Source organism: Capra hircus, chromosome 28 (genome assembly GCF_001704415.2).
Source record: "Capra hircus breed San Clemente chromosome 28, ASM170441v1, whole genome shotgun sequence".
In the NCBI taxonomy this organism is placed as follows: domain Eukaryota; kingdom Metazoa; phylum Chordata; class Mammalia; order Artiodactyla; family Bovidae; genus Capra; species Capra hircus.
In genome coordinates, this window is record NC_030835.1 from 35,873,065 (window position 1) to 35,900,795 (window position 27,731).

The 27,731-nt window shown below is 41.3% G+C and overlaps 1 protein-coding gene across 5 annotated transcripts in view; it reads right to left on the reverse strand.

The window, feature by feature from the left end:
• Nucleotides 1-27,731, reverse strand: part of MTR (5-methyltetrahydrofolate-homocysteine methyltransferase) — a 125,872-nt gene that overhangs the window by 26,825 nt on the left and 71,316 nt on the right. For all 5 annotated transcript variants that reach the window (XM_018042441.1, XM_018042444.1, XM_018042442.1 and 2 more), the window contains 6 exons: nucleotides 17,563-17,652; nucleotides 16,382-16,534; nucleotides 13,206-13,313; nucleotides 12,042-12,142; nucleotides 4,036-4,103; nucleotides 3,326-3,446 (listed from right to left, as the gene is read on the reverse strand). In XM_018042441.1, the coding sequence (XP_017897930.1) occupies nucleotides 3,326-3,446; nucleotides 4,036-4,103; nucleotides 12,042-12,142; nucleotides 13,206-13,313; nucleotides 16,382-16,534; nucleotides 17,563-17,652 (641 nt within the window). The remainder of the gene's footprint in view (nucleotides 1-3,325; nucleotides 3,447-4,035; nucleotides 4,104-12,041; nucleotides 12,143-13,205; nucleotides 13,314-16,381; nucleotides 16,535-17,562; nucleotides 17,653-27,731) is intronic.

The following is a 27,731-nucleotide window of genomic DNA, read 5'->3' on the forward strand; positions in this document are numbered from 1 at the left end:
GTAGATTAAGTATAAATAGTATTGATGGAATCCACTTATACAAAGCTGAAATGCAGGCAAAACTGGAGAAAGACATGGTTACCTGGAAGCACGACTACTGGCTTTTATTTTCTAAATAATTTTTCAGAAACTGTAACAGGCAAGGAAGAGAAGAGAACCAGAAAAACTCATCGAAAAACAGAATATTGGAGTTAAAGAGACCTGGGAGATCATGGGAACCTGATGTCTGTCTCCTGGGAGGAACCTTCAGTTTTCCAGATGAAGAGAACAGATATTCTATAAGAGCATGAGGACTGTTGGTCATTACTGATCTAATTGATTACTTGGTATACCAGGTTATAACTGTTAAGAGTCATTTATGGCTAATGTTGCCAATGATACATCTTGAGAGGCTCATCATGTTACTTCCGATCATTATTTAATCTGTGGCTCTTACTTGGTGAGAGATATAATACAATTAACTATTGGTAATGTTCCAACTTGGGCTTTTCTGGTGGCTCAGTGGCAAAGAACCTGCCTGCCAATGCAGGAGATACAGGAGACGCGAGTTCGATCCCTGGGTCAGGAAAAACACCTGGAGAAGAAAACGGCAGCCCACTGCAGTATTCTTGCCTGGGAAATCCCACAGACAGAGAGGCCTGGCAGGCTACAGTCCATGGGGTGACGAAAGAGCTGCACACAACTCAGAGACTAAGCAACAGCGATGCTCCAGCTTGAACAAGCAGCAGGATGTGGTTTCCTGATACTGAACTTCCAAGTGTAGTCCCCATAAAATCTTTCTTATTTGGAAACTAGCATCACATTCACACAACTCATAATGCATCTTATTACATCTGCTCATTTAAATATTTCTTTATTCCTATTTTACAACTCTGATTTTAAAAGGTCTTCATGTTGACAATAATGGGTAGATTCTCTTACCATTCTCTTTACTAAGCTAATGAATATTCCCACTATAATCATTCAATTACCCAAACTATGCTCACTGAAATCCCAGATATTGACAGATAGTCATATTCCTGGAGAACAATCTGTCACATAATCCTAGCAGGTTAAGTTCTTCATGGAAAAACAAAGCCAGTTTTCTGACGTGAGCAATAACAGCCACACTACTGAGTTCTCCAAGTATGAGAAGCAATTAGAGGAGATAGAACACTGTAACCACTCATGAAAATGTGCTATTCAGATTAAAAGTGGGAGGATGGTCAATTTTATGTGCCAATTTGGCAAGGCCATGGTACCCAGTTTTTGAGCAAACAACAATCTAGATGTTTCTGTGAGGATATTTTTCAGATGTGATTAACACTTATATCAGTAGGCTCTGAGTAAAGCAGATTGCCCTCCAGAATATGGGTAGGCCTCATCTAATCAACTGAAGACCTTAAGAGAAGGCTGTATATTGTCACCCTCTTTATTTAACTTATATGCAGAGTACATCATGCAAAATGCTGGACTGGATGAAGTACAAGGTGGAATCAACATCGCCAGGAGAAATATCGAAAACCTCAGATATGTACCCTTATGGAAGAAAGCGAAGAGGAACTAAAGAGCCTCTTGATGAAGGTGAAAGAGGAGAGTGAAAAAGCTAGCTTAAAACTCAACATTCAAAAAAACTAAGATCAGGGCATCTGGTCCCATCACTTCATGGCAAATAGACGGGGAAACAATAGAAACAGTCAAAGACTTTATTTTCTTGGGCTCCCAAATCACTGCAGACAGTGACTGTGGCCATGAAATTAAAAGATGGTTGCTCCTCGGAAGAAAAATTATGACCAACTTAGACAGCATATTAAAAAGCAGAGACATTACTTTGCCGACAAAAGTGTGCACAGTCAAAGCTATGGTTTTTCCAATAGTGATGTATGGATGTGAGAGTTGGACCATAAAGGCTGAGCACCAAAGAATCGATGCTTTCCAACTGTGGTATTGAAGGCGGCTCTTTAGAGTCCCTTGGACTGCAAGGAGATCAAAAGAGTCAATCCCAAAGGAAATCAGTCCTGAATATTCATTGGAAGGACTGAAGCTCCAGTATGTTGGTCACCTGATGCGAAGAGCCAACTCATTGGTAACGAGCCTGATGCTGGGAAAGATTGAAGGCAGGAGGAGAAGGGGACGACAGAGAATGAGATGGTTGGATGGCATCACCGACTCAATAGACATGAGTTTGCGCAAGCTCCGGGAGATGGTAATGGACAGGGAAGCCTGGTGTGCTGCAGTCCATGGGGTCACAAAGAATCAGATATGACTGAGCAAGTGAGCAACAACAACAAAGAGAAAAGACTGGGGTTCCCAGAGGAAGAAGGCCTTCTTCCTCCAGACTGCCTCTGGACTCAAGATTCAACAGCAACTCTTGCCAGGCCTCCAGCATGCCCACCTTCTCTGCAGATTTCAGTCATTCTTGCTTCCAGAATCACATGAGACGGTTCCTTAAAATCAATTTCTCTCTGTCTCCCTCCCCCCGTGCCCCATGTACAGACATACATCCTGTTTGGAGATTCCTAACTACTACAAGTGGCTTAACATACAGTTGTTTCCAGTGTGAAAGGAACTCTGAATAGCTTTGGCCCGGCCATCTACTGTCTTTCGTATCAGAAACAAACCGCATGCTTGTGCGACCACCAGGACCAATGCTCCACCTGGGCACTGCTCCCTGCCAAAGTGAGCTATATGGGCATAAGGGATGCATCATAAGAAGTCTACTACCTCTGATTAACATGCCTCTCACCAGCTAGCATTATGATCATGACCCCAGGAGATAGCTGACAAAATAAATAATGATCCTGTGACCAAACCTGAACTTTCTTTTCTTTAAATTATTTGACCCAAAGGTTCCCAAAGCTCTCCTTTTCAGAAACAACTTCCCAAAGTGCTCCTCTGATTCATTTTCTCTCAGTCAGCTTTCTATATCGACTATCACAAGGTCAGAGTTTCTTCAACAGAGCTTGTAATTACTCAGACACCTGCTTCAAGACAGAGAGTGGGCTAAAATTCAAGCAATGCCTTTGTGCTAAAACACACATCTTCACTCAGGTGCTCATTAGAAGTCTCAGGAACTGAACAGGAGGTGAGAGGATTAAGGGGAAGATGATTACAGGCCAAAGGAATCCAAAAACAGGTGTGGGGGTGGCACTGATGGAGGAGTTTCCTGCAGCAGGCCCCCAAATTATTCTGGCTCTTGTGGCACAAAGACTGGAAAGTTAGTGTATTTATAAAATAAGGAGCCAAGGTGCTATGTGTAGGAAAAACCTCAGGTTTTATCACTGTTTTTAAACACTAGCATCTGTGAAAATTTCAGTGAGGCATGAAGCTCATTAGCATGACTCACCTGGAAGTGGTAGCTCCTCCGATCAACAATGGGATCTTTATAGCTAGTCTCTCCATTTCCTTAGCGACAAAAATCATTTCATCCAGGGAAGGAGTGATGAGTCCTGACAGGCCAATTATATCTATTATTTAAAAAAAGGAAAAAAAGAACAATGAAAAGGAGGATGCGAAAAAAGAGAAAAAGTATGAAGACCCATTTTAAAAACTCTGTAATAAACACCACAAGCCAGAAGATAAATTCCCAGTTTCTATGAATAATTTTGAGACTTCTTTTCTGCCTGGGGGTTTTCAATTTATTGCTTGCTTTTGGTAGTAAATATGATTTGCAACTTCAAGTTGCAATAATCTGCTTGCCACCTTTTAGGAAAAGCCACGGAACTGTTAGTTCATGATTTCCCAGATGGGATATGTCACAGTGTCAGAAGAAATATAAGAACAAACACACACAGAGAAAAACAAAATCTAATACAAGTTGTTCTAAGAAGCCTGTCCCCATACCCCTTCCTCAGAACTATAAAGGAGTTTCACGGTTACCTATTCACCTCTTTAGTCCCCTTCATAAATGGCAATGACAGAACCCTCTAGGCAGGAGCTGTCAGTTGAGTGTCTGCAGGTCCCAGTAACCTCCATGGGCGGGGGCATCACCCTTCGCCGACAGACACTGGGAGAACACAATTTACTGAAATGCCCAGGAACCCAGTTGCATAGTACCTGCTTTGTGGTCTAGAGCAGCCTTCAGAATCTTGTCACATGGAGTCATGACTCCTAAATCAATAACTCTGGGGGACAAAAACGAGACATGAGATAATGAACGAGATCCCATTAATTATCAAAAAAGCTAAAGGAACATTTTTATTTAACCATTGAACACTGCTCTCGAGTAAACTGGAATCACACTGAAAAGCTCACCGAACACTGACAACCGACTCAGTGATGTCTGCCATTGATTAGGAACTGACCGTGGGCAGGGGCTACACTAAGCTTTTTTAAGGACCTTCGCTGCCACAATCCACAGAGCGTCTAATTCACCTGTTTAAGGTAGCCTTTGGTAGAGGACATTCTTTTCTAAGCTCTGGTAAAACATATATAATACATAGCGTGCCATTTTAACCATTTTTAAGTGTGTAGTTGAGGGTCCCTAGTTAGTCGCAATGTTGTGTAACCATCACTACTATTTAATTTCAAAACTCTTTCATTGCCCCAAACAGAAACTTTATAATCCCTCAGCAACAAGTAACCTTTACTCTGCCTTCTATCTCTACGAATTTGCCTTGTCTGGATATTTCTACAAGTGGAATCATACATCATTTGTCCTTCTGGGTCTGGCTAATTTCACTTAGCCTAACATCTTTAGGGTTCCTCCCCCACTGGAGCCTAAGTCAGAACTTCATTCCTTTTTAAGGCTGAATAATATTTCATTGTATGAATGTGCCAGATGTTTATCCATTCATCTGTCAATGGACACCTGGGATATTTCCACTATGCTAAGCCTTCTATATAAACAATCTTGTTTAACCCTCACAGGAACTGTACGTGGAAGCACGATCATGGGGGCCTGTGTCTTTTTTTCGGGGCTGGGGGGATTGTTTTCATATATTTATTTCATGTATTTATCCAAATATATACATTAGATGGACTGTTATAAATGGGATTATTGCATTAAACAATATAAATATTTTTATGTTTGATTCCTATTTTAAATTTTATTTGGAGGTAGGTTTTACCAAAGAATACTCTTTTTTAAAATTTTTGAAAACATGATTTTTACATTTTTAATAAGGAAGGGTCCAGAAAATCATGTGCCCGGAAGTTAAGCATCTTGCCCAGCCAGACAACTATCTAGTAGTGGAGCTGGGATCTGAACCAGGGTCTGGCACGAAAACTCGTCTTCTCAGCCATGGAGGCCAAGAAAGACGTTAGAGAAGTTCAATCCGTAAGTATCTACTGTACAGTATACCCTACATGGGAGCCAACAAGCAGGATAAGGAGAAGAGATCAGTTCCTGGACATGAAAAGCTGGTGAGAAGGCAATCTCCCATTAGCCAAAGGAGAGGGGGAAGGAATGAAAGGACAGCTACCACGAGAGACGAGCAAGACGCAAAGGGAGAGCAGACCGCGGTGGGCACGCGAGGAGAGTGGGACTGGGCGGAGGAAGCCTGGAGCGCGCCCTCGGACAGAGCGACTCCACGGAGCTGCGACTCAGGAAGGAGACGGCTTCCTGGATCTCAGAGAAAACGGGATTCTAGCCTTGGAAAATGTTCTATAAACTACTCCTCTATCCTAGAGTTAGAGAGCACCAAGGAGGTCCATCATTTTGACAATGTAATTTCATCATGAGCACTGGTTGTAAAGATGTTTTAAAAATTACAGTGCACATTTTCTTTTGTTTCCTCATGTCAACAATTCCTAAATAACTAAACAGACAAAATGATTATAAGTTAAAAAAAAATGCTTAAGAACCACTACCTGACATCATAGCAGCTGTTAACAGTGGGTGTTGAACACCAAGGGCAGGAAGGAACGTTGCTTCTCATTATATACCTGTTTATATTTAAGTTGGATTTCTTAGCTTGTTATCATAGTACTTAAATTTCTTGAAAAAAAACAAAAAACTAGCACAAAGAGAATCCTCAGAAAGTGGACAATTTCAAATCAATGATGACTCTCTTCAGGTCTGTTAGCACTAATCCACTAGAAAACACGCCACAGAGGTTGATGATGGGGCACTGCATGTTATAACGGGGGTGAGGTGGCCCCTTTCTTTCTCTTTAGCATACTGCACACAGTTCGGTAACTGGATTTGTTGAACTATGACTAAATACAGCCTATAACACTAAGTGAAAGAGCATATTGCTTTTACATCAAGACAAAGATGTATGGATTTCAAAGCTGACGCTTTCAACATTGTATGTTGTATTTTAAGAATTACAACTCATCACTGTGATGGCAAGAATCATCTAGCTCTCAATCCTTTTTCTTGTTTCAGGCACTCTATCTTTCAGGAACATCATGTGCCTGCTTGCTTTGCTGGAGGAAAAGTAAGAAGACCTTGTGGTCAGATAGAAATGGAGGAAGGAGAAAGCTGTAGAGAGTGAGCTCAGAGAAGGAGAAGAGGGCATCTTAATGGTGATTATTTAAAATTTCAAAATATTAAGTTTTTTTTAAAGAAATCTAAATGGAGCTCTCAGGTAGTCATCTGGATCTGTAAGCCTGCAGCCCAGGTGAGCGATCCAAGCTGGAGATAAAACCTGGGACTTGTTGGCATATTACATGGCATTAAGAAGTCCTGAGACCATGTGTAAAATATTTAGAAAAATGAATTGCCAAAAGTGGGTAGGGGTTGGAGAGAAGGGGTTGAGGGAAGAGTGGGAAGAGGAGGGGAAGGGGAGAGGAGATGACAGGGGAGGGGAATAGAAAAAAAAATTCATGAGACTGAATGAGATGATCTAAGCCTGTCTGTCCAGACCTGTTTTCATCAGATCTGACTTATCAAGATCCCCAGGTGGTCAGAAGGTGCACTGAAGTCTGAGAAGCAGTGAGGGCAGAGAAGAGGTCCCAGGGTTAAGGCCTGAAGTAGTCCCCTTTAGGGAGGTCACACAGAGAAGGAGCAATCAGCAAGAGAGATGACCAGCCGTTAGGGAGGTTAAGAAGAGGTCTGGAAACAATGAACTAGGGGCCTAGAGTATGACGAGTTCAACTTCCAACTTATTAGGCTGCTTTAACAAGTTTTGCTGGGAAACAGTCAAAGATATCACTGCTTAGAGGAGCACTTTATAATGTCTTCCATGCAGAGAAAATAGTACTTATGGCCCTGGGATACAGGAAGGAGGCTACTTGCCACCAGGGTCAACCAATCTAGGACTGGGGCTGTCCTCAGTCACACCCTGGAGAAAGAAGGGGATGTGTTTCTGGGCACATGTGAGTTAAGAAACTGCTGGAAAGTTCTGAATTAGAATACAGTGTGGTAAGTGCCAGGCAGGAGGCCTTTACAGTGTGCTGTGAGAGGCCATCATAGCTGGACAACAGTTTTAGAAGGATTCCAGGAGTGTACTATCGCCTGAATCTTGAGCAAGTATTAGCCAGGTGAAGGAAAGAAGAGGGCCATCCAGTAGAGACCAGCACAGTGAAGGTCTAGAACCATGAACAACTGGCCCTGGGGAACACTGGCTGAAGGAAAGGATCCGAAGCCTGATCAACCCCACCCCTGCCCGCCCCATCCTTCCCACCACCCCTCCCCAGTTTCCCTCCCCTTTACTACAACTCCCTGCTTCTCCTGCATACCTCTGCTCCTCCCTTGGCTCTCTCTTGATTTCCCTTCTGCACTCTGAGCTATACCCCATGTCTGTAAGCCTCTTCTTATACACATTCTTTTATTTTGCCGCATGAGAGATTAAAGAAAATAAAAATGAATGCTATGGAAATTTTAAAATTTTACAATCATCATTCTAAAGTGATTATAACAGAGCTGTAAACACAAGCATTTAATTTGGGCTTCTAATTCAGACAGAATGTAAGCTGCACCAAATGCCTTAGCAAAGGCATCCAAAACTATTTAAGGATATATAAAATTTTGAAAATAAATCTTGTAATAGATAAAGCCCATTTTACTCTCCAGAAAGAATTAAAAAGTAAAATAAAACTAATTTTTCTTAGGGTGCCTCACATCAGTTTAGTGAAGTTGAAGGTGGCAGTGTCTTCTGATCCTGCAATTCACACATACCACCACTAGATGGGAATACTGTATCAGTTTGCAGTCCCAACCAAGATTTCCAACCTGTGGTTAAGCTGCATGTCAACAGATAAATGGATAAAGATGTGATATATGCATATAATGAAACCATTAAGAAGCCATAAGAAAGAAAGAAATCTTTCCACTGAAACAATGGATGGACCCTGAAGGCATTATGCTGAGATAAGACATACAGTGAAAGAAAAATACTGTATGACAGGCTTACATGGGGAGTCTAAAAAGCTGAATGCACAGAAACAGAGTAGAAGAGGTGTTTCTAGGGGCTGTAGGGTGGGGAAAATGGGGAGATGTTGGTCAAGGGTACAAAGTTCCAGCTGGAAGATGACTAAGTTCTAGGATCTAATACACAGCACTCTGAACAGAGTTAACAACACTGCATGCTACGAGAGGTTAAGAAAGTATATTTTAAATGTTCTCACCACAAATAAGAAATGGTAATTATGTGATGGGTTAGCTAACACTATGTGGTGATCATACTGCAAATCAAATCAACGTTTTACACCTTAAGCTTACACAATGTTGTATGTCAATTCTATTTCAATTAAGCTCCCAAAGCACACACAAACAACAGTTAAAAGCATCCAAATAATTATCAAGAGAACCTGTGAGGTGCTAGGAAAGATTAGATTAGTGTGCCCTTGACTTAAATACACTCCTTTTCCTCACTTAGCTGAAAACTCTAGCATTATACAGTTTTAAAGTGTTCCCTTCTTAACCATGTATTATTTACCCATCCTAGACATTTGGGATGGAGGAGCGTGGTAGGCTGCAGTCCACGGGGTTGCAAAGAGTCGGACATGACTGAGCGACTTCACTTTCAGTTTTCACTTTCATGCACTGGAGAAGGAAATGGCAACCGACTCCAGTGTTCTTGCCTGGAGAATCCCAGGGACTGCGGAGCCTGGTGGGCTGCTGTCTATGGGGTCGCAGAGTCGGACACGACTGAAGCGACTTAGCAGCAGACATTTATATTAAGAACCACTGATTAACACGAAAATACGTCTCATTATCTGTTTCACCAGATCCATATTTTTAAAAGTACTAGATGTATGATATTTAATTTAAAATTTTATTACATCCTATTTTTTCTTATCCAATTAAACAGGGTGCATTATGTTAAATGGGAAAAGTCTACATTTGTGTTTTTACATAATAATTATTAGAGTATTCTAAACTCAAGTTTAATGTAATCAAATATCTGATCAAAATATGTTTAAATACTCTAAATTATTTCTAAAGAGGAATTAAACTGAAATATTAATATTAGACATTACAGTTAAAGTTGCTTAAAACTGGAATAAATATTGAAAGCTAAACTGCCACAATACAGAATCCTGACTTTTGGACTCAGAAGCCCTGGGGATGGCCTGCCACTTGCTAGCTGTGTAAGATGAGAAGTACAATAACTGAGGCAGGCAAAGCAGGATCAAAACCATAAAAAGAAAAAAAGAATGAAGGACAAGAAAAAAAGAAAAAGAAAGAAAGAAATCAGGAAAAGAATACAAAGGGGAAAAAAAGGAAAAATCAGTTATATAAAAGCAGCACTATATAAATTGTGAAGTGGTAATAAATGTTAGGTATTAGTAAACTCTAATACTTAAGGTGGACATATCCCCAGATCTATTCAAATTCTCAAATCTGCAAATTCTACTGCATCATCCCAATAAAAAAATGTGCTTTTTCTGTCTAGACAGAACTATCACTTTGAGTCCTTTTTACTTCTTTTTTCCCCACAAAGAACTCTTAGCATTTCATGAGATTTACTGACCCGTGACAAAGAGCCGGGAATGAAAAAGCTGTATTAGCATCTGGTACTAGATGGTTTGCTAGACTCACTCAACTAGCTGGGTGATTCACCCAGGCATTAGCCTGCAGCACAGATACACAGTCAAAGTATACATTTCGCTGCACAAGGCCTATCTCAGGGGCATCTGTCTACTACCTGACATCATAACATTAAACCCATCAGTGTCGAGAGTCCATGTACTATGAGACACAAGACCCAAAGGGGTGTTTGAGCCCAAAGAAAAAAGGTATTGCACATTCACTTATTTTTTACAAAAAGAATAAAGTGCCATCAGAAGATGTTTCTCCAGCTGCCATTATGATGTGAGTGCTCAGTCATGTCTGACTCTTTGCAACCCCATGGGCGGTAGCCCACCAGGCTCCTCTGTTGATGGAATTCTGTAAGCAAGAATACTAGAGTGGGTTGCCATTTCCTACACCAGGAGATCTTCCTGACCCAGGGACTGAAGCCAGGTCTCTGTGTCTCCTGTACTGGCAGGCAGATTCTTTACCACTATGTCACCTGGGAAGCCAGCAAAAAATAAGCGATCTTCCAGTGTACAAGCCAGAGGAGATGGGTGTGCTGGAGGAAAGCATTAGGGTTTAATAAGTCACCTTCACTGATGACATCGGGCTCCAGTAGCACCCTGGAGAAATGCCACAGTTCTCCCTGGCCTCTTAAAATGCCTTTACTGGAGGAAGAAAAATTACTGGTATGATTCTCTCAGCTACTTATCCATTTTTCATAATACAAAAGGATAAACACAGACAATGATATCTCAAGAACTGCCTTAGGGAGCTTGCTTACAAATTGCCTTTTTTCAATAGTTTTTGTCCTATTATCACCGTTGAATATGTACCTGGCTTTTTAGCCTGACGAACAGTAAAGTTCCTGAATGGAGAAAAGTCAACTAAATCATCTGGGTGTCTCTGATACAATTCATGGTATATAGCAGATGACCTATAAACATTTATTAGCTGAAATGAATCTGAACTAATTGAGATGAATGCAAATGGAAATCAACAGCATAGGATTTGAAAAGCTGAGACAACAGTAGAAATGTCAAGAGATTTGAGGAAGCCAACACCTTATCAAATATTTATTCCTCATCCAAATACTTATTCTATAGGTAAAAATCTTACTGTAACAACCGCCATTGTCTTTCTGGTATATTTATCTTTAAAAAATAATAAATGTATTCCAAGAACAATATTCCTTATTTCCAGGACTAGGAGAAAATGCTCCGTCTTTTGATAGTGATAAGGCAGGCAGACAAAAGGGCCTGTGAAGACAGTCAGAGGAAGACGGTGCCACTCTGCCAACGCTCCTTCATCGCCAGCCTTCCTTAGCTGCATTTAACTGGCCTTGAACGCAGACATGGATGAAGAGTTTGAAAGCAGGGAGGGTGCTTAGAGGGCAATGGTTATCTGACAGTGGGAACTCTCTAATCCCAACCCCAAGGGGGCCCAGCTGCAGTTGCTTCTCCTCTCTACAGTGAAAACAGCACATGGAAAGAAGTTCACGCCTCAAAAGGGCCATTGGCTGGATATGGGCCAGAGAAGACATTAGTTTTATCAGGCTTTTCATTACAAAGAATATGTTGAAATCTGAGCAAAACATGCTCTTACTGTGGGTCATGAGCTCTCACACAGAAATAAACTGGTGCTAAATAATTATTCAACTATAATGAGAGATATAAGAAAGGGATTTTACTTGTATACAGCATTCAAAAAGTAGCTTCATCAATACTAAGAGGCATGCATGGTTCTCTTGTAAGCAAAGGAAAAAGAATTTAGCCAAGGTCTTAATAAGATCTTGGCTTTAAAATCTGGCAGCTTATTGAGAGTAAAAAGGAAATACGGCCATGGGGTGGGGTCCAGTGTTTGAGCCTCTGGCCTGAAGTCAGTTCCCCAGAAGCCTCTGGGTTGTTTGACCCTGCTTGAATACTGTTTTCTATTCTTTTTGTCCTTACTGAATATACACCATTAAATAATTACTAAATTACTTCATTTGAAAAGGTATGTTCAATGCAGAAAATTCAAAAACATGTGAAGAAAAAGAAAAACCACCTCTATCATCCACAGCTCTACCCTGCCCTCCCCACCCAAAGATGCATCACCTGTTAATGCTTTTACTTTAAACAAGAAAGGGGCTCAGTAAGAAAGGTGGGTCCAAATTTACCTGAAATTATTGCAGCCAAGAACCACTCCAACTATGTTCTTGCCTATGTCGTGTACATCACCTTTAACAGTAGCCAGCACGATGGTGCCTTGGTAAGGGTCCTGGAGAGGAAGTCAAACAGCTCAGCATTGCTAGGGTCACCTGGTTCTCTGGAGCCAGACAGGTGTTGGAACAGAAAGCAATTCAATGCAACCAAGGCAACCCTCAAAGATGGACCCAGAACCCAAGCCTTGTGCTCTGTGCGAAGAAGGCTGTAAGCCGCAGCAACCCCCCAGGTGGTTCACTGAGGGGGCTTCAACCCAGATCATGTGTTCCATCATCTCAAAAACAGTTTAAGTTCAAATATAAAACAGTCCCATCACTGAAGATCATATTTGTAACCCCCAAACCTATCTGATAAATGTCTAGTAAATGTCAGCAGTAAAGGGAGAGGGAGGCTCTGGTGAACTGCCTGTGTCCCATCAGAATGGGAAGGACCACAACAGCCCAGGGCAGGAGGGCTCAGACTATCTTCTTCAACACTGTTGTTCCACCACCATCTCCTCCCTCAAAAAAGGAAAGAAAAGAAAAAGACATGCAAGGCAAGTGGGATTTTTATGAACACTATATCAGAGCCATTCACAAACACAGATAGATTTAAGAATTCAGAATCTTAGGGGCCAAAGCTGACCAAGCACAGGGAGCTAAACAGGTCAAAAGCTTCATGATTTACTGCGGTGGCACAGCCAACAGGAAGGGAGCTAAATCCAGCAGTGGTGCCAAGAACATGGCCAGCACACAGACAATATTCAGGAAGGAGGTCTTCCAAAACCAAACAGTATCTCAAGGGCATGGACTGATCTTTTTTAGCTACAGAGTCGAGCGCACTACCTGGCAAGTGGTAAGAGCTCTGTAAATAGTTGGTAGATGAATGAGAGAACTGGTTTTGTCTTGAACTCATGGCTTTGTTTAGAAAATAATGTTTTTATTAAAAATTTAATAAAGCCACGTTCTATAGAAAATCCCAGGGTATTCTGATACTTTGTAAAACAGTTGTTTCACTTCTCTGCTTCATTGTCAATGACATAGTCAAGCCCAATGGCTTAGGTCCCTACCCTCCAGCCCAGTAAGAGTATCCAGAGCCAATTCCTCACAAGGTCCACAGGCCCCAACCAAATGACTTGCCTCATCTTCTATTTTGCCAGTAAGCACTTTGGTTTCTTCTCTCTCTTTTTCCATGAAGGGAATAAGGTGACCCACGGCCTTCTTCATGACCCGAGCTGACTTTATAACCTGGGTAAAATACACAGAGTCAGGCATCTTTACCAAAACACCTGGATGGTTACACATGGTTGCCTGTGAAATTTTAGCACAAATTATGCAAATTTTGACCTCAGGTCAGCCACCCTTGAGTCCATTTTTGACAGTGGGTGGGTGAGGAATGAGTTCACCATGAGGAAAATTAATCAGTCAGGTACAGAAGAAGAAAAACAAGGCTGGAAATCAACTGCTGCAGTCTCTGTCCTCTGAAAGTCTGCATGTTATTTTTTCTCCACCTAGAAGGCCCTCTATCATTTCCTAAAGTTCTGCACATCCTCCAAGTGTCAAGCTTCTCCTCCAAAAGCCCCTTCTCAGCCTTCTCTTCTCAATCCCCAGTGTCACAATTCACTTATAATTAAGGCTTATGCAAAAGGAAAAAGAGCCTTAAAGTCTATAGAATTAGAGAAAAATTTTGTAAACATAAGTTGGATAAGGGATTAATATCTAAAATATAAAGAACTAATGCAACTTTATAACAAAACCCCAAATAATCTGATTAAGAAAATGGGCAGGAGAACTAAAAAGGTATTTTTCCAAAAAGGATATCAAAATGGCCAACAGGCACATGAAAAGATGCTCAACAACACTAAGTGTCACGGAGATAACAAGTACAAATCACACTAAAATACCACTTCACACATGATAGCTCAGGGCTTCCCTGATAGTTCAGTTGGTAAAGAATCCACCTGCAATGCAGGAGACCCCAGTTCAATTCCTGGGCCGGGAAGATCTGCTGTAGAAGGGATAGGCTACCCACTCCAGTATGCTGGCCTGGAGAATTCCATGGACTGTATAGTCCATGGGGTCACAAAGAGTCAGACATAACTGAGTGACTTTCACTTTCATATGTCAGAATGGTCACCCTCAAGAAAACAAAAACCAACAGGCGCTGGTGAGGATGTGGTGAAAAGTAGTTACACACTGCTGGTGGGAATGGAAAACAATATGGAGGTTCTTAGAAAAATTAAAAATAGGTCGACCACATGATCAAGCAATTCCACTTCTCAGTACAAACCTACAGGAAATGAAAATAGGATTTCAATAGGGTATCACAGCATTATAACAGCCAAGACATGGAACAACCCAAAAGCCCATCAACAGATGAATGGATAAAAATGATGCGGTATATATACAGAATGGAGTACCGTTCAGCCACGGTAAGAGAGGGTGCCCGGCCATGTGCAAAAACACAGATGGGTCTTGAGGACATTATACTAAGCAAGATAAATCAGAAAGAGAAAGACAAGTATTGGATGGTCTCACTTATATGCAGAACCTAAAAGAAGTCAAACTGGAAAGAAAAAACAAAACAAAACAGAGTGAAACTGTGGTTGCCATGGGATACTGATGGGAGGGTAAGACTGATGATATTTAAGGGTACAAACTTGTAACAAGTAAATAAGCCACAGGGATCTAACATACAGTATAATGAACAGACAATAATGTACTATAATGATATAGTGTGATAAATATTATTTCAATGGCAATCATATTAAAATATGTATCACAGTACACCCTAAATTTACAAACATAACATGTCAAATTTGTTAAACAGACAAAAAAGAACAGGGACTTTCATAAAATTCACGAATGTATACTAAAATTCCTAAGAAGCAGGATGAGAAAACAGGGTGTTTGTACAGTCTCAATGTTCCTCGTCTCAATGTTTCTCCCTACAAAAAAATTTACAGTGGAGAAACATAGTAGACACTCTTAACAAAATGATCAAAGTTAACCTCACCAGAAATGAGACATAGCAACATGATGGGCTTCCTGATATGAGAAGGGCACAGCATTACTCTGTGTTATTCTTGCCAAAAATCAGAAAACATCAGGAAAATTCAAACTGAGAGAAAGCCTATCATTTGCCAAACTGTACAATACTCTTCAAAAGTCAAGGTCATAAGGAAAAACTCAGGAACTGTTCAAGATAAAAGCAAAGTGGGATTGTGGAACACAAAGAGAAGAGAAGAGTAGCAGAAACACTGGTGAAATGTGAATAAGGTCATTAGTTAACATGATTATATCAATATTAATTTCCTGGTTCTGATAACTACACTATGATCAAGTGAAAAGGTTAACATTAGGGGAAGAAGTTGAGGGGGATACATGATCACTTAAACTGCATCTGCAACTTGTAAGTCTAAAGTTTACTCAAACGTAAGAAGTTAAACCAATAAGTTGACGTCATGAAAAAAAAGGCTGTGAAACTGTCCCCGACTTGGGGAGACTAATGCAGTACAACTGAATGTTCCCTAGTGTGGTGATGGTTTCACAGACACAGGCATGTTAAAGCTTATCAAACTGTATCCTTTAAACATGCACATTTTATTGCATGTGAATTATAAAACAGTAAATCTATAAGAAAAGATAAATGCTATGAAGGAAAACGGGGAATGGACAATGAATAATTAAATATAGAATAAATTTTAAAAATCAATTATACTTCGATTTTAAAAAGTTAAAGAAAAAAAAAAAAGAACAGGGATTTTTTGTTTTTTGTATGCCTCACAGACCTGAACCCAGAAGTCTCAAAAAGTACCAATGTTAATCAATGTGGTCAGTAGCTGCTGTAAATCAAAATAAGAGTAAGACTACTGGTTTTACTTGAAACATATTATTTAATGTATATCGTTATTTAAAATGGTAATGATCTTTTCAAAATATTCATCCTTAAAGATGAACACTGGCTGGTCAAATCAAATCTTAACATGATTGACTTTACACTAATCTTGGGTTTTATTTTTATTTGGGGGGTTGGGGGAGAGACTTCTGCTGGGGTAAGAGATGGTACAGAAGCCCAGAACATGAAGACTAATGCTGGGAACGTCCAGATGACCTCTAATGTCCACACACCCTAGATGGACTTTTCAGACTATGCCTAAAAGTGAATTCAGACAGAGAATGAACAGAATCACACCTCAATGCCCCTGGGCTCTCATCAAAATTAAAACCAGAGAAACAGACTCAAGTTTACTATTTATTAAAAGATAAAGGCTCTTTCCTTCAATTGTGAAACTTTTCCCCCACCATTTGCCAACCTGAGGTAGAAACATTTTTCCAGCTCCAAAAAGGTCACCAACAATTTTCATGCCATTCATCAGCGGCCCTTCAATTATATTCAGAGGTCGGGGATACTGTTCCTGGTTTAACCTGGCTTCCTCAGTATCTTCAATAATATATTTTTCAATGCCCTACAGAAAACCAAAAAATTAGGGAAAATTCACAGGATAAATTGGCTTAAGTTCAAACATCAAACAACAAATAAATAGTTACAGAGTGTGGGTTTTGGAATCAGACTGCATATGTTTAAATCCTGGCTCTTATCACTAATTTAGACAACTTATTAAGCATCAGTTTCCTCATTTAATAATCATATAATACCAACCTCACATGGTTATTTTGAGGATTAAATGTGTAAAGTGTAAAGTGCCTAGATGGCTTTATTGACATAAAGCATTTTATTGATATAAAGTGAAAAATTAGTGACAGAAGGAGTACTAATAAGTTTAAATTCATAATAAAATACACTTTTCATCCTAGTGGTTTAACAGATTACATGTAAACAAATATCTCCTGTGAAATCACTGTTTTCCCACCGACAGGGCTGGGTGCAGGGAGGACCTAGCCGTCACTGATCAAGCCCTAATCCTCCAGTGTCCCCAGTTCAAGGATCCAAAGAGGTGGATGACTAGTTCTACAACCTGAAGTAAGTGAATCTCAAAAGTTCCAAGAAATTAAAAGTTAAATTCTAGAGACAAACAAAACAAAACAAAAAACCTGAAATTTCCAGACTCACAAATGAGGAAACCGAAGCCAAGAGATTACCTATCTCTTGGACTAAAAGTCTAACTACAGCAGAAGAGCCAGAGCTCATTTGTTGATCAAGAGACAGCCCCATGGTCTGGAACAGCACTTTCCGCCTCTGGCACTACTGACAGTTCGCACTGACTAACTCTTTGTGGCGCAGGCCTCTCCTGTGCACTGCAGCATGTTTACCAGCTTCCCTGGTCACTGGATGCCAGTAAACCCCCCCACTCCAGTCAGAACAACCAAACATATCTCCAGATACTGCCTGATGTACTAGACATAGGGTAGGATGGAGGGCAAAATCACTCAGGAGTAGCCCAGGGAATCTCCTTTGTCAGCTGCTGCCAGCACCTCTCCTCCAGCCGTGCCATCAGCCACCAGGACCAGCAACCAGCCTCCGGCCCACACTCACCTTCACAAGCGCGTACTCAAGGCGTTCTTCAACAGGGCCATTCCTCCACTCATCAGTCTGGATGACTTTCTTCCCTCCTTTGCCCTGAGTCTGGAATTAAATGTGAACAGAGAGATGATACAATAGGTCACTTACTCAGCTGGTTGGCAGAAAAAAACTAAAAAACTATGTCTTATTCTTCCCTTATGTTTCAAGGCCCTGGCACAGTGCCAGCATGAATTAAATCTTTGGAAAATGCTTGAGGTGAGGAGAGAGGGAAATAGCAACCCACTCCAGTACTCTTGCCTGGAAAATCCCATGGGCGGAGGAACCTGGTAGGCTACAGTCCATGGGGTTGCAAAGAGTCAGACAAGACTGAATGACTCCACTTCACTTCAAGGAGAGAGGAAAAGATAGAAATCTTATAGGTTTTGAACTTTTATTTAAAAATTTTCTTCCTTCCAGTTTTATTGAAGTATAATTGACATACAGTGCTACAAAAATTTCAGGTGTACAGCATAAAGTGTACAAGTGAAATGATTACTACAATAAATTTAACATATCTCTATCAGTATGAAAAAGCAAAAAGATAGGATACTGAAAGATGAACTCCCCAGGTCGGTAGGTGCCCATATGCCACTGGAGATCAGTGGAGAAATAACTCCAGAAAGTGTGAAGAGACGGAGCCAAAGCAAAAACAACATCCAGTTATGGGTGTGACTGATGATGGAAGCAAGGTCCGATGCTGTAAAGAGCAATACTGCATAGGAACCTGGAACGTTAGGTCCATGAATCAAGGGAAACTGAAGTTGTCAAACAGGAGATGGCAAGAGGGAACATCAACATTTTAGGAATCAGTGAACTAAAATGGACCGGAATGGGTGAATTTAACTCAGAATACCATTATATGTACAACTGTGGGCAAGAATCCCTTAGAAGAAATGCAGTAGCCCTCAGAGTTAACAAGAGACTGAAATGCAGTACTTTGGGTGCAATCTCAAAAAACAACAGAATGATCTCTGTTCATTTCCAAGGCAAACCATTCAACATCACGGTAATCCAAGTCTATGCCCCGACTGTAACGCTGAAGAAGCTGAGGTTGAACAGTTCTATGAAGACTTACAAGAACTTCTAGAATTAACACCCAAAAAAGATGTCCTCTTCATTATAGGGGACTGGAATGCAAAAGTAGGAAGCCAAGAGATACCTGGACTAATAGGCAAATCTGGCCTTGGAGTACAAAATGAAACAGGCAAAGGCTAACAGAGTTTTGCCAAGAGAACGCACTGGTCATAGCAAACACCCTCTTCTAACAACACAAGAGAAGACTCTAACACAAGGACATCACCAGACAGTCAATACCGAAATCAGATTGATTATATTCTTTGCAGCCAAAGATGGAGAAGCTCTATTAGTCAGCAATAATGAGACCGAGAGCTGACTGTGGCTCAGATCATGAACTCCTTATGGCCAAATTCAGACTTAAATTGAAGAAAGTAGGGAAAACCACTAGACCATTCAGCTATGACCTAAATCAAATCCCTTACGATTATACAGTGGAAGTGGTGAATAGATTCAAGGGATTAGATCTGATAGAGTGCCTGAAGAACTATGGATGGAGCTTCATGACACTGTACAGGAAGCAGTGATCAAGACGATCCCAAGAAAAAGAAATACAAAAGGGCAAAATGGTTGTCTGAGGAGGCCTTACAAATAGCTGAGAAAAGAAGAGATGCAAAAGGCAAGGGGGAAAAGGAAAGATATACCCATTTGGATGCAGAGTTCCAAAGAATAGCAAGGAGAGATTTAAAAAAGCCTTCCTCAGTGATCAAGGCAAATAAATAGAGGGAAAAAAAGGAATGTGAAAGACTAGAGATCTCTTCAAGAAAACTAGAGATACCAAGGGAACATTTCATGCAAAGATGGGCTCAATAAAGGACAGAAATGGTATGGACCTAACAGAAGCAGACGATATTAAGAAGAGGTGGCAAGAATACACAGAAGAACTGTACAAAAAAGATCTTCACGACCACGATAATCATGATGGTGTGATCATTCATCTAAAGCCAGACATCCTAGAACGCGAAGTCAAGTGGGCCTTAGGTAGCATCACTACAAACAAAGCTAGTGGAGGTGATGGAATTCTAGTTGAGCTATTTCAAATCCTGAAAGATGATGCTGTGAAAGTGCTGCACTCAATATGCCAGCAAATTTGGAAAAATCAGCAGTAGCCACAGGACTGGAAAAGGACAGCTTTCATTCCAATCACAAAGAAGGCAATGCCAAAGAATACTCAAACTACCGCACAACTGCACTCATCTCATACGCGAGCAAAGTAATGCTCAAAATTCTCCAAGCCAGGCTTCAACAGTACGTGAACTGTGAACTTCCAGATGTTCACGCTGGATTTAAAAAAGGCAGAGGAACCAGAGATCAAATTGCCAAAATATGCTGGATCACCAAAAAAGCAAGAGTTCCAGAAAAACATCTACTTCTGCTTTATTGACTATGCCAAAACCTGTAACCATGTGAATCACAACAAACTGGAAAATTCTGAAAGAGATGGGAATACCAAGCCGCCTTACCTGCCTCCTGAGATTAGAACTGGATATGGAACAACAGACTGGTTCCAAATCAGGAAAGGAGTATGTCAAGGCTGTATATTGTCACCCTGCTTATTTAACTTCTATGCAGAGTACATCATGAGAAACGCTGGACTGGAAGAAGCACAAGCTGGAATCAAGATTGCGGGAGAAAAATCAATAACCTCAGATATGCAGATGCCACCACCCTTATGGCAGAAAGCGAAGAAGAACAAAGAGCTTCTTGATGAAAGTGAAAGAAGAGAGTGAAAAAGTTGGCTTAAAGCTCAACATTCAGAAAACAAAGATCAGGGCATCTGGTCCCATCACTTTATGGCAAATAGATGGGGACACAGTGGAAACAGTAACAGACTTTATTTTTTTGGGCTCCAAAGTCACTGCAGATGGTGACTGCAGCCATGAAACTAAAAAACACTTGCTCCTTGGAGGAAAAGTTATGACCAACCTAGATAGCATATTAAAAAGCAGAGACATTACTTTGCGAACAAAGGTCCATTTAGTCAAAGCTGTGGTTTTTCCAGTAGTCATGTATGGCTGTGAGAGTTGGATTATAATGAAAGCTGAGCGCTGAAGAACTGATGTTTTTGAACTGTGGTGTTAGAGAAGAGTCTTGAGAGTCCCTTGGACTGCAAGGAGATCCAACCAGTCCATCTTGAAGGAGATCTGTCCTGAATATTCATTGGAAGGACTGATGCTGAAACTCCAACGCTTTGGCCACCTGGTGTGAAGAACTGACTCATTTGAAAAGACCCCGATACTGGGAAAGATTGAAGGTGGGAGGAGAAGGGGGCAAGAGAGGATGAGATGGTTGGATGGCATCACCGACTTGATGGACAAGAGTGTGAGTAAACTCCAGGAGCTGGTGATGGACAGGGAGGCCTGGCGTGCTGTAGTCATGGGGTCACAAAGAGTTGAACACAACTGAGTGAGTGAACTGATATCCATCATCTCATATAGGTATAAAATAAAAAAGAAAAAAATTTTTTTTCTTGTGATGAGAACTCCTGACTGGAAGAAGACAGATTTTCTAAAATCTGTCATACATATTATACACGTGTCAATGATATTTATCACATTGTATATTAAATCCCTAGTAATTATACATCTTAAGAGGAATTTCCTTCCTCCAATTTTCCCTCCTGTTAGCCCCTGCCACTGGTAACTTCAAATTTGATCCCTTTACCTATGAGTTTGGTTTTTTTTTAAGCATAATCAACCTATAATTTTAGTTCCTGGTACACAGTATAGTGATTCAATATTTCTATAATTATAAAATGATCCTCACTAGGATTTGAATGTTCAGTAGAGAGACAGAGTAAGACTTCATTTTTTTTTCCTTTTCTTCTTTCCTAAAAGATAACATCTTAGAACCAAAGATTTCCAGGACAGTAAGAAAAGCTAAACCTCATATCTGATGAGCTTTTAAAGTTCTCATGTAGCACCATCACTACCCAGATATGTGAAGAGTCTGTAACAAAGGCAAGTCAGAAATCGTCTTAGAGGTGGGCACACTGTGAGGTACAAGACATACACCGTGCTCCCAAGGACTTTGCCATATCATAAGGTAGATGGAAATACACAGAGAAAGGTCAGCTCCAAGAGAAAGCCTGTGCCAAGTGCTGAATGAGAAGATGACAGAGAAGGCAATGGCAACGCACTCCAGTACTCTTGCCTGGAAAATCTCACGGATGGAGGAGCCTGGTAGGCTGCAGCCCATGGGGTCGCTAAGAGTCGGGCACAACTGAGCGACTTCACTTTCACTTTTCACTTTCATGTACTGGAGAAGGAAATGGCAACCCACTCCAGTGTTCTTGCCTGGAGAATCCCAGGGATGGGGGAGCCTGGTGGGCTGCCGTCTATGGGGTCGCACAGAGTCGGACATGACTGAAGCGACTTAGCAGCAGCAGCAGCAAGGTAGATGGAGATACACAGAGAGAGGTCAGCTCCAAGAGAAAGCCTGTGCCAGTGCTGAATGAGACAATAACACAGACAAGGCTAGGAATTTTGAGGACAGAGTGATCATCACAAACTGGAGCGCTGAAGAGAGACTTTGAAGAAGCTGACAGATCCAGCAAAGGGACAACACTGTGATGATCCTGGGATGGAAGGTGAATTACATATCTGTTTCCTCCATCTCAACTTATGTCACTCATTGCCCAAATCTGAAATCTAAGTATCACTCTTGACTCTCCATCCAGTCTTCGCGTTCAATTAGTTACTTAGCCCTAATAATTACACTGCCTCACTATTTTGCTCTAGTCTGCTTCTACTTTCATAGTTCAAGCATCTAACTGGTCTCCACAGCCCAGGATCACCCTGGTCCCCAATGCATCTTCCACACAGTAGCCAGGGGGGCCTTTCCAAAACACAAACCTGATCAAACTGCCTCCATGGGAAGATTCACTGTAAGCTCCCTATTGCTCTCCAAATGTTGTACTGATTCCTGTTCATGCTGGACAATGTCCTGAACCAGTTGTCTCCCAGCTTCATCTTCTGCCAGTCCTGAAGAACTCAGCCCATCTTGAACATCTCAATTCGTTCTGTTCTCCATCATCTCGCTCATCCTTGGCCCTTTACATCCACTCATCTGACAATCTTTTCTTTAGCACCTACCAGAATACCAGGCCACAGCTAGATGCAGACACTCCTCCTCTGGTAGAGAATACCAGTACTGTACCCAACCCCAAACGTTAGCCTGGCTAACTCCTGTTGAGCTCTGAGGTCCCCCTAACCCGTCCCTTCTGGGAGGCTGTCCCTGGTCACCTCTACCTTTGGGTTCAGTGTCCCTCCTAAGCAGTCCACAGCATCCTGCTCGTGCCTTGTCGCAGCATCTCCCCCCACACTGGACGACAGCTGCCTCTACATGCTTGTGCACATCTCACTGCGCTGAGGCTCTACACGGGCACGCCTCTCTTATTAGCTAGATCCTCTAAGTCCAGAAAGTACAAAGCAGAGAACAAAACATGGGTAAATATTAGCTGAATGATTTAAAGCTGAATGAGAACCGATTTCCCAGAGCAATGTTTGTGCAAGATAGTAGAGGCCAAGCCACAGAGCGCTAGGAATCCACGCTATGGAGTTTGGATTTAACCTTCCAGGCAACTGTGGCAAGGGTGGAGGTGGGGGAATGACACGAATTCTGAAGCTTCAGAGTAACATTCCAAGTAGTATTTTTCTGCAGAGGAAGTGAGACACACGGCTTGCGGGATCTTAGTTCCCCAACCAGGGACTGAACCTGGGCCCTTTGCACCGAAAGTGCCAAGTCCTAACCACTGGACCACCAGGGAATTCCCACCAAAGTAGTATTTTTAAGAGAACCCTAGAAAGGGGAGAATGTTTTAGTAGTTCCTGAACTACAGTGGCAGGAACAGGAAAAGAAGGAAGGGACACACATATAAGTATTCATGGACAGCATGGAAGAAGGACTGGGAGGAGCTCCAGGACTGAGGGCTGGGGTGGCAAGCAATCACACAGGGCACTCTCACATGGCAAGAGACTAATGCTGCTCTCATATGATGAAAAGCCTTAAAGAAGATAGCAATTAAAAAATGGATTTTTTTCAGCATTATTTATAATAGAAAAAGACACAGAAACAATCTATGTGTTTAGTGAATGAATGGATTAAAAAAAGTGTGATATACTATATATATAATGGAATATTATTCTGCCACAAAAAGAGGAAATCCTGCCATTTGAAACAGCATGGGTGGACCTTAAGGGCAACATGCTAAGTGAAATAAGTCAAACAGAAGGCAAATACCATATGATCTCACTTACACTTGGAATCTAAAAACAGAAACAAATGTGGTGATGGATGTTAACCAGACTTACTGTGATGAGCATTCCACAATACATACTGATATCAAGTCATTATGCTATACATCTAACACTAATATATGTTGATCATATCTCAATTTTTAGATCTAAAAATTATAAAATGCATAGATTATATACTCTGACATTTATTTAAGAGAAAATACAAAACTAGAGCAGTGTGACACCCCCCCCCAATCCCCCGCAAAAAAGAGTCCTTCTAAAGCTCACATTCTCATCACTTGATATATGTAAACATCATTTGTCCTGTCAACCACACAAGCAGGCAATTCCTGCCTGTGGGATGGAGTCTGATAAGAAAAAACAGGGCAGAGTGTTCCAAACACTCTTGGGGAGAAGGCCAGGTGTGTTCACAGAAAACAGCAGTGTGCCTCATGGAAGGGGCAGGGAGGGGGCGACGCTGTGTGACTGTGAACAGTGGGAAGTGAGGATGCAGTGTGTGGCCCGTGAGGATTTCTCACCGTGTACAGAGTTTCATTATCACACCTGATAAATGATAAACATGCTTCAGAAAATCAATATTCTAAATGGTACCATTTAAGAGCAGCTATTTCAGAAGCATGACCTGGCATACTGGGTCCATCTGCTTTCTAACTAGTTATTTGGTAGGACGCTCTCCATGATCCAAACATAAGTTGTCATGGCCTCACACACTGAGCGGCCCAGACACCAGACGCATGGAGAAAGGTCATCAAAATAGAAAGCTTCCAAGCACCGTGGCTGCTCAAGTGCTCAATTGGCTACTCCTTCATCTGCTTGTACTGCTCAAGAGCAGCTCCCCATCAGCAAGGTGCCTCATGAGGACATGTGTTTTATTTCTGATATCAAACTGGACCAGCATCAAGGGAGGAAACTGCTCGAGCGAAAACCAAAGGGGAGTGTGAGCACCCACTGGCAATAAGAAAACCAAGGCCAGATAAGGAACAGAGAGGACCTTTTTTCTAGAAAAGCATCAAGAATACTTACATCTGATAAACCTATCATCTGCTGAAGATTCTAAGCTGAAAATGTACTTACTTATGTAACCCTCCAAACATCATAGCTTGGCCCCTCACCTACCTTGCATGTGCTCAGAACACTGACATTAGCCTATTATTTCAGCAAAATCATCTAAAACTAAGCTTTTTTCTAAAATAACAAAATGTTGAGTATCTCATGTAATTTATTGAATACTGTCCCAAGAGTGGAAAACAGAATGGCGGTGTGGGTCCAGAGTGGTTGTCAGTGGTTGTTTTCCCTCGTGATGGCAGGCTAAACAGAAGCTGCGATCCGCTGCCTTTGTCCAGCACCACAAGAAAGGATAGTACTGCATATTGCCTGCCCAGGGAAAGATCAAAATTCAAAGTACAGTTTCTACTGAATGCTTACTGCCTGCACATCATCATAAGTTGGGGACATGTGAATCCTCACAATCCAAGGCCATGCAAGAGCCATCACACTGAGACTGTCCCTATTAACACTCAAACAGTACTGTCCAATGAACAAACTCCACGTGAGTTACATGGTCTCATGTTACCTGGAACTTCTTACCCAAGATAATTTAGTCACCACAGGTCAACGTGTACCGTACCGAGGGTATTATTTTTCAATAACGCCCATTAGAGTTTAGGAAGGTCAGAGATGAGACTCTTCCCACCCTTTTCAACAATAATATTGAATAATCTATCAGATGAAACTTGAGTGCAGACCTTATTATTTGACAATGAAAAGAGAGAATCATTATCTCATAAAGAAAAAAATTGCTCAACCCTTATTTGCCTCACGATATTCCTGCTTTTCATGCTGTTTGCAATCGGTGTACCCTGAGGAATGGTTAAAGAGCTGGAGACTCCTGGCAATGATGAAAGCATACTTGGTTTGGTTATTAATTCCTTAACAGCAATAGAAGTCGCCTTGAATGTAGACAGTTAACCTACTTGACAGACAGGGTCAGTGGCTTGTAATAAGTCCTGTGGTTACATAAACAGGGAGGCAATTTTTTATATGATGGATTGATGAAGTCTTGAAATTGCTATTAAGATCCCCTCTTACTCTTCAGCTGTCCCTTAGGAGCAAAACCTCTTGGCAGTTTAGCAAGATATAAAGAAACAAAAACTTGTAAACAAATACTGGAAGTAAATGTAGACCGAAAAGAATGACTGCTATAAAATACAAAACCAACAAAATCTTAAATGAGAATAGTCTCACAAATAAGGAGCCCTATCTTTCCTAAGTGAGAGCTGTCTCATCTGGACAGTGGAGAAGAAGATGAGAAAGCACATCACTTTATGGGTTAACTAAGAATGCTTGAGTAGAAGCTAGGATGCCCCTCTGGTCTTCAGTAGAACTCTGTCTTACTTGGCAATTAATGAACAATCTCCTGCTAAGTGGAAGGCAGGCTAAGAAAAAAAGCTGGATATTGTTTCATACTTGTATCCTGGTGTCCAAAGAAATGCTTCAGCACTTTGCCTATCTGAGTAGACACAATCATGGAAATAGGGAAGGAAATCTAGCCATTGTTTCTTATGTAATGAACTGAGAAGAACTTGTTTACATTTGCAACAGTCAAGATCCAGGACATTCTGTTCTGCGTCCATCTAAGAAATTACAAATGTCCTAAGGAACTGAGAGGAGGGTCATGTGCTCAGTGGCACTGAGTCTGAACTCATCTTTGTTGAGTGAACCTAAGGCTAGCATAGGCAGTTTCAAAAGTCAAAATTTTGTCATCTGTGACATGGACAAATCAAGAATGCAATCAACCCTACGCTGTCCTATCCTTTTCCAGAACATTTTAGTACTCTTCACAGGAAGAGGAAAAGTCAGCAGTTCTGCCAAAGTTAAATTCACATATTAACCCAGAGAACATTAACCCGGGTGGCAACATACACAAAGGCATTCTGCCACTTTCCTGGCATGCTCTGTGAGAAAAATGTTTTCCTTTGCCATTGCTTTCTGAAATAAATTATAAAGCAAGTTTTCTTGAAAAAAGATTTCATCTTTCCTTAAACTGAATTCTAGAAAGCAACACCCATGATAGATATTTAATATACCTCAGTTCCGTTCAGTCGCTCAGTCGTGTCCGACTCTTTGTGACCCCATGTATCGCAGCACGCCAGGCCTCCCTGCCCGTCACTAACTCCCGAGGTTTACTCAAACTAATGTCCATCAAGTCGGTCATGCTATCAAGCCATCTCATCCTCTGTCGTCCCCTTCTCCTCCTGCCCCCAATCCCTCCTAGCATCAGGGTCTTTTCCAATAAGTCAACTCTTTCCATGAGGTGGCCAAAGTACTGGAGTTTCAGCTTCAGCATCAGTCCTTCCAATGAACACCCAGGACTGATCTCCTTTAGGGTGGACTGGTTGGATCTCCTTGCAGGCCAAGGGACTCTCAAGAGTCTTCTCCAACACCACAGTTCAAAAGCATCAATTCTTCAGCACTCAGCTTTCTTCACAGTCCAACTCTCACATCCATACACGACCACTGGAAAAACCATAGCCTTGACTAGACAGACTTTTGTTGGCAAAGTAATTTCTCTGCTTTTTAATATGTTATCTAGGTTGGTCATAACTTTTCTTCCAAGGAGTAAGCGCCTTTTAATTTCATGGCTGCAATCACCATCTGCCGTGATTTTGGAGCCCCAAAAAAATAAAGTCTGACACTGTTTCCCCTGTTTCCCCATCTATTTGCCATGAAGTGATGGGACCAGATGCCATGATCTTCGTTTTCTGAATACTGAGCTTTAAGCCAACTTTTTCACTCTCTTCTTTCACTTTC